Source organism: Medicago sativa, chromosome 3 (genome assembly GCF_051527215.1).
Source record: "Medicago sativa cultivar Bolivia chromosome 3, Bolivia_mono, whole genome shotgun sequence".
Classification (NCBI taxonomy): Eukaryota; Viridiplantae; Streptophyta; class Magnoliopsida; order Fabales; family Fabaceae; genus Medicago; species Medicago sativa.
In genome coordinates this window covers 31,733,490-31,745,855 of record NC_140751.1, presented here as the reverse complement: position 1 = coordinate 31,745,855, position 12,366 = coordinate 31,733,490, and the positions used below count along the sequence as shown (strand labels likewise).

General features: G+C 33.8%; 1 protein-coding gene across 1 annotated transcript; it reads left to right on the top strand.

Moving 5' to 3' along the window:
* The first annotated feature begins 7,111 nt into the window (after positions 1-7,111).
* LOC146937154 (NAC domain-containing protein 100-like) lies at positions 7,112-9,411 on the top strand. Its single transcript, XM_085751602.1, has 3 exons — positions 7,112-7,665; positions 7,939-8,216; positions 8,634-9,411. The coding sequence occupies exons 1-3, from the start codon at positions 7,479-7,481 to the stop codon at positions 9,078-9,080; spliced, it is 912 nt and encodes a 303-aa protein (XP_085607728.1). The 5' UTR covers positions 7,112-7,478; the 3' UTR covers positions 9,081-9,411.
* The last annotated feature ends 2,955 nt before the right edge of the window (positions 9,412-12,366 follow it).

Here is a 12,366-nt window from a genome sequence, read left to right as displayed (position 1 = left end):
TTAACTTGGTCTCTCAATTTTATTTAGAGCCAAAACAGTATTATTCATTTTTTCTTCTTCCATTCTACTTTTTTATGCTACAAAACAATTGGAAAAAACTTTAGGTGAGAGAGAATAACGACTAGTTGGTTGATGATAACATACAACGACTATAGTGTTATTTCTCGCTTGTTTTTTCTTTGTTTTATCAAGCTGCACATTCTTTCCCATCAAGGTCTGTCTAATCAGCTTTAGATTTCTCAATGGTGACAACATCTCTTACAATAGGGGCCACATAGGGGCCATTTTCGATAGTGTCTAATACTTCGCTTCTTTTCTCATCCTATGAGTTTGTTGCGCGTTTTATGTAGTTCAGATTATAGAATTCATACGGCATAAACAACCTATAAAAATCTTTAAAAACACGTTGAAACAAATCGGATTTTAAAATCCGAATAGGGCACGCGAGAAACTGTAGGGTGGGAAAAGTAATGGCCTACTTCAACACCATAAGCTACGATATGGACTTGCATACAATCTCTCCAATATGGGTAATATTTACCCTTAAAGACGAGAGTTCTATTATACTCCCTCCGTTTCACAATACTTGTGGCTTTTGGAGAATAATTTTGCCACTTTCCAATTTCAATGCGACATTAATTATTGACTTGTCAATAATACCCTTACTTATTTATTACAGAGAAAGAAATAATAGAATAAAAATAATCAATAGTTAAGGGTATTATAGAAAAAACATACTGAATTTAATCAAAAAATAACAAAATTTATTGATTTCTTAGTATGTGTAAATTTCTCAAAAGCGACAAGTATTGTGAAACAGAGTGAGTACTGTAACATCCCATACTGCTTTCAGGATTGCCGACTGACCCCACAAACCAACATGAGTCTTTTTCAGCGTGCTTTGTCCTCACTCGCACGCTTACCGGGAAACTTCCCGGTAGGTCACCCATCCCAACCATCCCAAAATTGTTCCAAGTCAAGCACGCTTAGCTGTGGAGTTCTTATGGAATGAGCTACCGAAAAGAAGATGCATCTTGTTGATATAGGTAGTACCAAACAATTCTTATAAACCTTCCTTCAACCATGCAGTCCCATACCTGCACGGCCTCAGGATCCCTCTCATTCCGATGTGATTCAGTTTTGCCTAGAAGCATGCCAGGAGCCGGACCACTCCCCCGCCCTCATCAGCTTCGAGCGTTACATGCCCACCAACTTCCGCTTGGTTCGTCCCCGAACCACATCGTACTGGGAGAGGTCTGCTCTGATACCATTTGTAACATCCCATATTGCTTGCTTTCAGGATTGCCGACTGACCCCACAAACCAACATGAGTCTTTTCAGCTTGCTTTGTCCTCACTCGCACGCTTACCGGGAAACTTCCCGGTAGGTCACCCATCCCAAAATTGCTCCAAGTCAAGCACGCTTAACTGTGAAGTTCTTATGGAATGAGCTACCGAAAAGAAGATGCATCTTGTTGATATAGGTAGTACCAAACAATTCTTATAAACCTTCCTTCAACCATGCAGTCCCATACCTGCATAGCCTCATGATCCCTCTCATTCCGATGTGATTCAGTTTTGCCTAGAAGCATGCCAGGAGCCAGACCACTCCCCGTCCTCATCAGCCTCGAGCGTTACAAGTACATCCATTTAGGTTCCGCCGAGGTCAGTCAGTTAAACAAGAGTCAAGCTACTGTACCACTTGTTACACTATATGACCCAGATAAAATTTAGAAGGGTGGTTGTATAGATTTTAAACCTTTAATGCGGAACCATGGTTTTTCAGATTCTTTTTTGAATTGTTTCACAATTATTGAAACACTCATGTGAAGTTAGAAGGAAATTGGAAGGTTGAAAGATTAAACAACAAGTCATGAAACTTTGAGCTATTATTGTGAGTTGAAAAAATAGAGTGTGGAAGTCCCACACAAATTAGAAGACACCCATTGGTAGTGTTTATATTGTGGTATTTAATTTTAAATACTCAAAAATGATAAAATTAATAGTAATTATTATTTTTTATTCGTTCATATCACTTCTCATAATTTTAGTTTATGTTGGTTATGATAAATTCAAAATCCAACTAAGTTTTCTATCTTTCATCCTTTCATATTCAATTAGTTTGTTTACTTCACTTTTGTAGGCTAATTTCGTTCTGATCTTATCAACAAATGTCTTTGAACTGATGAATTGGCTCCCTCCAAAATCTCTATATAAACGGAGGACTCCATTTAATTCAAAAGACCCACTAAAGAGTTCTATTGAGTTATTGATAGTTCTTTCTCCAATCTCCCTTCAACTTGTGTTATCGAGCAATTATCCTCTTCATTTTTTCCTGCCTCTTTAGAATTAAAAGGTGTTCTTAAGACGATAGTCCCTTTTAGGTAAAATGTCCCTTGAGAATTAATAATGGTATTAAAAACATAGTTCCTTCAATAATTTATGTCCCTTCAAAATAAATAGTACTTTTAAGATTATTGTCTCTTTTGAGAAATAACAATGTCCATTCAGAATTAAGAATGATATTAAGAGTATATATCCTTCAGATATTTTATGCCTTTAGAGAATTTAGAGGTTTGAAATGGTGGTAGCACCATATTTAAGTGGTTTTGGTACGATATTAATATTTGGAGATGTTAAAGGTTAGAACGGTGGCAACACCATATTTGAGTTGTCACAATACCATAGTAGAGTGATCATAGTTAGTGGCGAAGCTATGTGAGGACAAGGGTAGGCCACGACCACCATGCATTAAAAAAAATTATATACTGAAAATTACTATACTACCCCTTGAGTCAAATGTTAGCCAAGACCTTATATGTACATCCAACCAAAGAAATAGGTCTAAAATCCGTCAAGTGTTGAGGGCTATCAACCTTTGGAATAAGAGTAGTAAAATTTCAGTTTATACCTTTTGTTAGCCTTCCATTTTGATGAATCTGAGAAATAAAGCGCATTAAATCATCTTTAATTTTCGTCCAAAAATCCTTGATCAAATCCCGCGACTCCATTATACTTAGAGTTGTGAACTGAAGATTCTCCACCCGAGGCAGCTTTATATTAATCATTTGAAGTGAGAAGTAAAATGGTTTAAAAACTTATGTTCCAACATTTTCCGCCCTTTCCACCTGAGCTACAAAAAATTCAATAGAAATAATAGCATTGACCATGCGCCTATTGGACATAATTATGTGGAAAAATTTAGAGTTTGTTTCTTCTTCATTAAGCCAAGTCATCTGAGTTTTCTGCCAATTCATACTTTAATAAATTCTAGATAGGAAAACAAACTAGACATTAGGTCGTGAAGTTCTTCAACTTCGTGATCAGACAACATTGCATCCTCCCACTTGTAGTCAAGGGATGGATTGTTGTCCTTTGCTCGATTAATTCGACCCTCCATATTTTGAACATGATTTTGATGCCATGCTTTCATATTGCCTTTGATCATCTTAAACTTTTCTTTTAAGTCATAACCGCCCCACCCTTGTACCTGAATGGACAATGATCAAATAACCCTTTTAGGTTAAGCTACCTGAATATAATTAGGTCATAACATACACCATTTCTCATGCAGCAAAAATCTATCAAGGCGACTCGTATAATGACCATCATTTTCAATACCATGTAAACTTTCAACCATAAAGAGGTAAATCAATTAAAAAATTATCATCTATAAAACTATTAAATTGCTAAGTTCACTTGTCTTGATACTATCTCATGACTTCTCCTTTCTAGTTTCTTTTTCTAGTTTCTTCCTCAAGGCGAATTACATTACAATCACCACAAACACAAAACGACGCCCACATGACTAGCAATCATAGTTAACAATCCCTCACACAATAATGTTTCCAAAAATGAAAAAACTTCTCATAACTTCCGATATTCCTATATAATTATACCCAAGTTAAAGGATGGGAATATGGAATCCTATGGATTTAATTTTTTTTTATAACTTCCAAATTTTATTGGAATATTAAAGAGTGTGTAAAACAACTTTATTAAAAAATACTCAAGAATCAAATTTCCATCGTTATATTTCCGGATAAGTTATTCTTAGAAATATTTTTTGAATTTATGAAACAAACACCCCCAAGGTAATTGAAACCATCTTATAGATTTGATTTGAAGCACACGATTTAAAAACTTGTGATTTTGAAACAACCAGCCATGATTTGATTTACACATAACCATGATTTGATTTTGTAACCAAAACATAACCATGATTTGAATCATGTTATCAAGAATTGAAAGAATTAGGATTTTAATGCATTTGCATGAATTTTAAAAGTATATATGTAGGATTGATTTTTTTTTCTTCCCATGATCCTAAAATATCGAGGATAATTGAGAGAGACTACTATTTATCATATCTAATCCAAGTCTAGACCAATGATTGCATATACTCATACAACTGGCCATCCCACTTTTGGTCCCTTTGGTGTTGGTTCTTTATGTATTATATAACTAATCTAGTGATTATCTAGGATTGCAGCTTATTGGCACTCTCTGGAATGATGGGGGAAGACGAGGATCTTGAAGATAAATTTATAAAAACTCTCATTTGGATAAGATAGTAAGAGATCTCTAGTTTAATAAGATGTCATCAGTTTGAATCCAGTCTTAAGAATTCAACAGTTTTAAATTTCACGATGGTTAGATTTGTCACTCGTTGCAGTCCTATTCAAATCGACAGATTAGTCTTTACAGTACCGTTTTTTTTTTAGAGAACAATACCGCTTAATGATACCCAATTCATACAACAACCAAAAAAATGCGGGTGACTGTAGCTAATAAGTACGTTTTAGTGCTCCCAAAATATGTTGATTTTGTTGTTGTTTTTTAATCCCATAAGGTTAAGCTAAGGAAGAAGCATAATACAATTAACAATTGGTCAAAGAAACGCAACATCATTTTATAACACTCATTCTCTTATTATCTTAAATCAAGATGGACCCAACACTTTAAAAATAGGTCCCACTTAAAGTGGTGGGATATATATTGATTTTTTTTTTGTTCAATATCCTAGTGGTTAGATCACACACTTTTTAAAGTGTAGAGAAGTGGTGGTCAAAGAAACGCAACATCATTTTATAACACTCATTCTCTTATTATCCTAAATCAAGATGGACCCAACACTTTAAAAATAGGTCCCACTTAAAGTGGTGGAATATATATTGATTTTTTTTTGTTCAATATCCTAATGGTTAGATCACACACTTTTTAAAGTGTAGAGAAGTGGGGAATTTGGGGTTCGAACCCCGATCCCTGCAAATATTGTCCATGGTAGCTACTAACTGAGCTACACTTACGGGACGAGATATATATTGATTTTATTTAATAAGAGAATGAATATTTATATTAGAGAAAATGTTGAATAGAGAATGTCTCTGTCATTTCTCGTTGATCAAATATTGTACGGTTCCACTCATTTTATCTCATGAGTATGGAAACTCACCTTTTATTCTTTTATACTCCATCATTGAAGAGTGACTAGCATGCTACAATAGCCGACATATAGTTTATTAGTTACTATAATTTATTTAGCCGTTGTTGTTTGGCAGACTTTGTTATGTTATTTGAGATATTTGACTAGCTCTAAGATTATCTTGTCATCGAGGTTAGCCTCTTTCTTTATGCTTTGGTTTATGGTCTAAACCAAACATAATGAGTCTACCGCTCAGTGTTTGGTTTAAGATATTACATAAATTTTCATTTGAGATTAATTATACTTAATACATACGTTTGACCCCTAAAAAATTAAACTAGCTGAACTACTATATATAGAATGGTCCATCGGTTCACACCACAATGTAAAACTTTATATTATAACACTTTTGATATTTTTTTACCTCGTATTTAATATATCTCATTGATAAATTAAATAATTTTATACAGATAATCTATGTTATAATGACTTTCAATCTAACAATGAATTATGTAATGCAAATATGCAATAAAGAATTATCATAGTTACGTTGTCGTATATTAAATTTGACATCATTTTTGAGTTGATCTCATCTACATTATGGACTCTTTGTGGTGGTTTTAAAAGTTCGATTTTTGTTATTGAACCTTCTAGTTTCTAGGGAAAATTAGTCATTTATTTAGATTTCGGCCAAAAGATAAGTTAAGTAAGTCTTTGTTAAAAATTGTTTCACTCAATTATAAAACTTGTGTTATTTTTAAACCGTTCATTAATTATTTGAGATCAACTATTTGAACGAATAAATGGATTTTTGCTTTTTGACTTTTTGTCTTTAATATATTAAGCCATTGTCAGTTTCGGAAACTTTTGCAAGAAAGTCTGTTATTATTCTCATCACTTTTTTGTCATTTAGCTCCCTAATAAACCATGGGCCACATTAGTGATTTGAATCCAATTAAGAATCAAGGAATACGATTCTCTAAGGAAAATACACACGTTTATATGACCAAAACCTTGCATCGACACAGCTAGCAACAGCATAATAAAGATTAATTACCTCACAAATTACCTTATTTTTTCTACCACATCAATTTAATCAAAACTTGTAAATACATATATAAAAGTTCGCAAGACATGTTCACCAAAAAAAAAAAAAAAAGTTCGCAAGACATTTACACCGACTCAAGTTTGAGACAACAGTTTTTGACTTTTTAACATTTTTGTTTGTATTAACTTTTCAACGTTCCATTGTAAGGTAAATAAAATCTATCTAAAAATTAAATTTAAGTTGGTAAAATTCATTAACCCCCTGAACACAATATGAGTTTTGTTTTCACAGCTGGGCTCTATTTCTTGATTTTTTTTTTTTCTGTTTTAGATTGAGCAATAAAAAATCTTTTACAAATTTTGTCAAAAAAAAATCTTTTACAAATCGAATGTTGAGTTCAGCTGCACCAATCAACATCAACATCAACGTATATTTGACAAATCCTGAAAAAATATAAAATAAGTGGTTAATTCAATTAATTATCTATGAATTAATGTTGTACGTATAACAATGACTTTCCACAGTAACCAATTTGGATTATCATAAATTATCATAATTACATGCATAGAATTTAGACACAGTATATTGAGTTAGAACAATTTAGAAGGATAAAATGATGATAACACAAAATTTACATTTGTGGGCAATAAACAACCAACAAAGTTATCTTGTATTCCACGTTTCTTTCTCTCCCAAAACACCAATATTTTGAGTCTTCTTTTTCTCTCTACTTTTTTCCCCACTTATTAACATTCCACTCTCACAATTACCACCAATCTTCTCATCTCATCCCTTATTACACATGTTTTCCATGATTTTCAATTTTTCTCCACAATTCTTACCTTTTCTCTCTCACTTTACAGATTCTTCTAAATCCAGTTCTTGTGAAAAATATTAGTTTTTTATTAAACCTTTGAGGTTTTAAGGTTTTAGAGGTGTTTTTGTTTGATATTTTGAAAACAAGAGTGACCCTTTTGTTTTAGGGTTAAATTAAGAGTAACTGAAAATGGAAAATGTTTCAGTTTTGTGTAAGGAAGAGGATCAGATGGTTTTGCCTCCAGGGTTTAGGTTTCATCCAACTGATGAAGAGCTTATTAGTCATTACCTTTATAAAAAGGTAATTGACATAAACTTTTCTGCTAGGGCCATTGGAGAAGTTGATTTGAACAAATCTGAGCCTTGGGATTTGCCATGTAAGTTATTATGAGTCCTACTTTTATTTTTGATCTTTGATTTAATTCATATGCACGTAGATCGGGCAATGATATCAGTTCGATCATTAAAAATGTTTGACTTTCATCGTATGTAAACGAAAAGTCGTACAGACGGTGCCTTTTGATAGGTTTATATTAGGTTTCATCAAAATTATTAATTTTATTTTTATTGTGTTTGTAAAATGTAATTATTTTCTCTTTGGTTACTTTTATGATAATTTTGTGTACATGTTTTGATTAATTTGGTTATAGGTAAAGCCAAAATGGGTGAAAAAGAGTGGTACTTTTTTTGTGTGAGAGACAAAAAGTACCCAACTGGTTTGAGGACTAATAGAGCTACTGAAGCTGGATATTGGAAGGCAACAGGAAAAGATAAAGAGATTTACAGAGGAAAATCTCTTGTTGGAATGAAGAAAACTCTTGTTTTCTACAAAGGAAGAGCACCTAAAGGAGAGAAAAGTAATTGGGTAATGCATGAATATAGACTTGATGGTAAATTCTCTGTTTACAACCTCCCTAAAACTGCCAAGGTAAATTATCTGTTTCAAAAGTGTATACCTATTTTTATTTCGGATTTAAATAAAGGTCTGCGATCGTAATATGAGCCGTGGCATAAGGGTAATGTGATTACAATTGAGGTCGCATCGACTACAATTGAGGTACAATCGCAATGATGCGATTGCAAACCTTTCTAAGACCGTTTTTTAAAATGTTGGTTGTGAACTTTTATTGGTATTCTCTATAGCATCAACAAATTTGATCAAAGTCGTGTCTGGAATGTCACATGTGTCTATGTCCAAAACCAACACGACCCGTAACATGTGATTACATTCAATTAATTTATTATTTCAAATTATCATTACTCATTGGTGTTGACCTGCAAGGGTTAGTGTCGTGTTCGTGTCAGTGCTTCATTTCGACTAATTGGTTTTGGTCTTTTGTGGCAGATTGAGTGGGTGATTTGCAGGGTATTCAAGAAGAATTTATCAGGCAAAAAGACATGTCATTCTGGGATAATGAGGTTAGAATCTCTTGGAAATGAAATGAGTTCTTCTCTTCTTCCACCACTCACAGATTCATCACCTTATTCCATTGACAAAATCAAATCACCTTACGTGTCCTGCTTCTCCAATCCAATTGAAAGAAACCAAGTTGGAACCTTTGATTCCTTTAACAACACCCATTTTGAAGTTCCTTCAAATCATTCAATTAATCTTCCAAAAAATACACTTTCTATTGGTTCATTTTACTCTACTCAAGGAATTCAAGTTCATCCCTCAACAAATTTGCCATTACCTGGTTCTGTCTATAACAATGGATCAAACTTTGATAATCAGCACCATCAACCTGCTTCAACTGCACCAATTGATCTATCTACCTTATGGAATTACTGAATTCAAATAAAGTGAAGCATATATTTTTATTGTAAGATTCTATGGAATTTAACCTACTTGGGTTGATCTGATGGTATTGGTTTGAAACTTGGGTGTGATCCTCCTCAAAGTGTCAGGTTCGATTCTCCCCAATATCAATTTGGATGAGCGAATTTAGCTTATTCAAAAACATTCTATGGAATTTAGCCAAAAGATGCATTGAATAATAGTGAAGCATATATTTTGTACTATAAGAATTATTATTATGGAGTTGTATTGTATTAGTTGTTTGATACTTCAGGGTTGTTAAGATGAGAATTATTATTGAATATAAGTTTGGATTTTATTAGAATGAGACGTGGCTGGTCTTATTTTTGTGGATTCTATGACAACTATATAGAGTGTGACATTTATTCTGGTAATATCTGAATTGCATATTAAATATTAAATTGATTGTGGGGACTGAATCAAGTACAATAAGCATTGAAAATCTTTCAAAAAAAAAAAAATCAGTATCTTTCATAGTCTCTCTTTTGGTAACATGTGCACGCTTATTCTTTGACATAGACCAAAATATTTTAACAAAACAAATAAAATAACTTATCTGCATTTCTCTTGGTACGAATATCAGAATCGAGAAACCCTTCTCCGTTTTCTCAGTTTATGTACGTGTGATATATGCATGATGAGATGGTATGTTTCATTGTCTCGTAGAATTAGCCAAGCCGAAACAGCATGGATAACGGACAACAAACTCTTAGAAATTATGGTTGACTCTCATCTCTACAAAACTGTAAGGTGAGAGTTGCCGTCACTTATAAACACATGTCCATGCCATATTTTATTTGATATGAGACTCTTTAACACATCCCTCACGACCATCATTTTTGGGTTTGGTTTGTGGAGATATGATGGGTGACCTGATAGCAGAAGAATTCTGCTCTTTATCCAAACGTTTTTGCACATTCCCAAGTGAAATGACCATATTGCCCATGCGTGAGTTAACATGCGCCAGTGTATTTGTTATGCGAGTTAACTCACGCAGCATGAGTTAACTCATGCTAGTGTTAATTTACAAAAATTGCAGCGTGAGTTAACTCACGTTTCGTAATATGCAACTTTTTTTTTCGAATTTATTTAAATGGTAATATAAATAATATAATCAATATAAATGCTAATATAAATGGTAATATAAATTCTCAACAGCGTTATTTAGATGATAAAATCATAATATAAATGTTAATATGAATAAAAGAAAAGGAAGAAATAAACATGAATAATACATATAAAACCTCATTTTATTATATTAATACTTTGATACAATTACATAATTTGATACATTTTTATTGGAATAAAGTAAAGCTGCTTTTTTGAGGTAAAAATAGACCAACTTTGGGGTAACAAAGGATCAAGGTTGGTGGCAAGAAAGACCAGCCTTCTTGGGGTAAAAAGACATCATCCCTTGGGGTAAATCTAAATCTGGTCCTTTTTATACCCCAAGAAAGAGTCTTTTTACCCACGGTAAAAAGTTTTTGGGGTAAAAAGAAGCAAAGTTAGTTTTACCCAAATGGTTGATCCACTGGAACATGTTGTGCTCCTAGAACATGCTCGTCACGTTTTCGTCATTCGTTAATTCCACCCAACTGAATGATACTCTCCCCTCGTCGAGCGTTGAACGTTTATATCGAACGTATTCCACCCTCCTTGTGTCTCCGGGGTTGACTCCTTGATTGAATTCATTCAGTTCATCATTGAGACCTCTTAATGTTACACCAAGGCACCGAACCTTCAACCTCTGAGGTTCTCCGCCGTTGAATTGTGCATGAACGTTGATCCACCCGACCATTGTTTCAAATCTACACAATAAGAAATTAAAAACAATCAATGAAAAACTCATTCAAACATTTCATCAAACACTTAGAGTGCAAATTATACATAAACCCTAAAAATGATAACTACAACATAAACATGCAAATATCTAAACAATTAAGCAATATAATTGATTTACATGTAACATTGTATGATTTCTTGGCAAAAAAATCGATTTAAACTAAACCCAAAAACTAAAAAAATCTAATTTAAGTGTAAAAAATCTAACATAATCATGCAAACATCTAAACATCATAACAATTAAGCACTATAAGTCATTTACATGTAACATGAAGGTGAGAAAAACACAAGAAGGGGGGTTGAATTGTGTTTTTAAAAAATTCTTCGTTTCTCCTAAACAACTGAACACACTGATTAGAAGCTAAGTGAGACAGCTTCTGAAGTGATGATCAGAATCTAAATGCAGCAGAATAAAACAGAGAGAGAGAAGAAGAACGACACAAAGCAATTATACTGGTTCCTTCCACAATCCGGAAGTAGTCCAGTCCCCCTTGCACTTCCAAGGAGATTTCACTAAGAGTAATATCTGATTACAATTGCTCAAGCACACAAGCAAGAGACTTCCTTTGCTCAAGCACACAAGCTAGAGACTTCCTTTGCTCAAGAACACAATCAAGAGACTTCCTGCTCAAGCACAACTGCAAGAGACTTCCTAACTAAACAAAATTACACAGAAAATTGTTTAAGGTTGAACACTTGATATACAATCAGAGGTGCTCACAATACAAATCAGATACAGACTCAATGGACTTAAGAATTTCTAAGATATGACTTGAGACACAGAAATTCTAAGTGAATGCAGAACAGTTTCAGCAGAGGTTTTGGCACTTGTAAAAATGTTGTGAGTCTTTCGTTCAGCGTTCTTGCATTACCAAATCTCTAGGTCTTTACTCCTTTATATAGAGGTGTGAAAGAGACGTTGTGAAATTGCTAGCACACCAAAGAGTCGTTGTTGAAGCTTGATCTTTCACCAATGATATTTTGCCTGATTTGGTTGTTGTCCTATGAAGAACCAATTTGAAATCCATTCCTTATCCAAAGGAACATCTATGCAGGCGAGACCGTATTCTGGAGCTGTTTTCTTGTCTTGTAGCGTGGACACAAAACAGAGTAGTGGAGAAGGTGGTTGTACAGTTCGTACAATAGTACAATGTCAACGCTTTCGTCCAAATTGCAAGCACATGCCTTCAAACACCTTTGAAATGACCGTTGCAATGTTCCACTAATTTTCTGCTGTGTTTTCGAATCCAATAGACAGCTTTTGCAATGTAGATTCTTCAATCTTTGAATCTTCTGCAAATCCAGTTGATCTTCAGCTTCTGGTGAAATGACTTCTGATGAGGCAGCTTCTGATGATGCAGCTTCTGATGAAGCAGCTTCTGATGAAGCAGCTTCTGATGGTGCAGCTTCTTCAGCT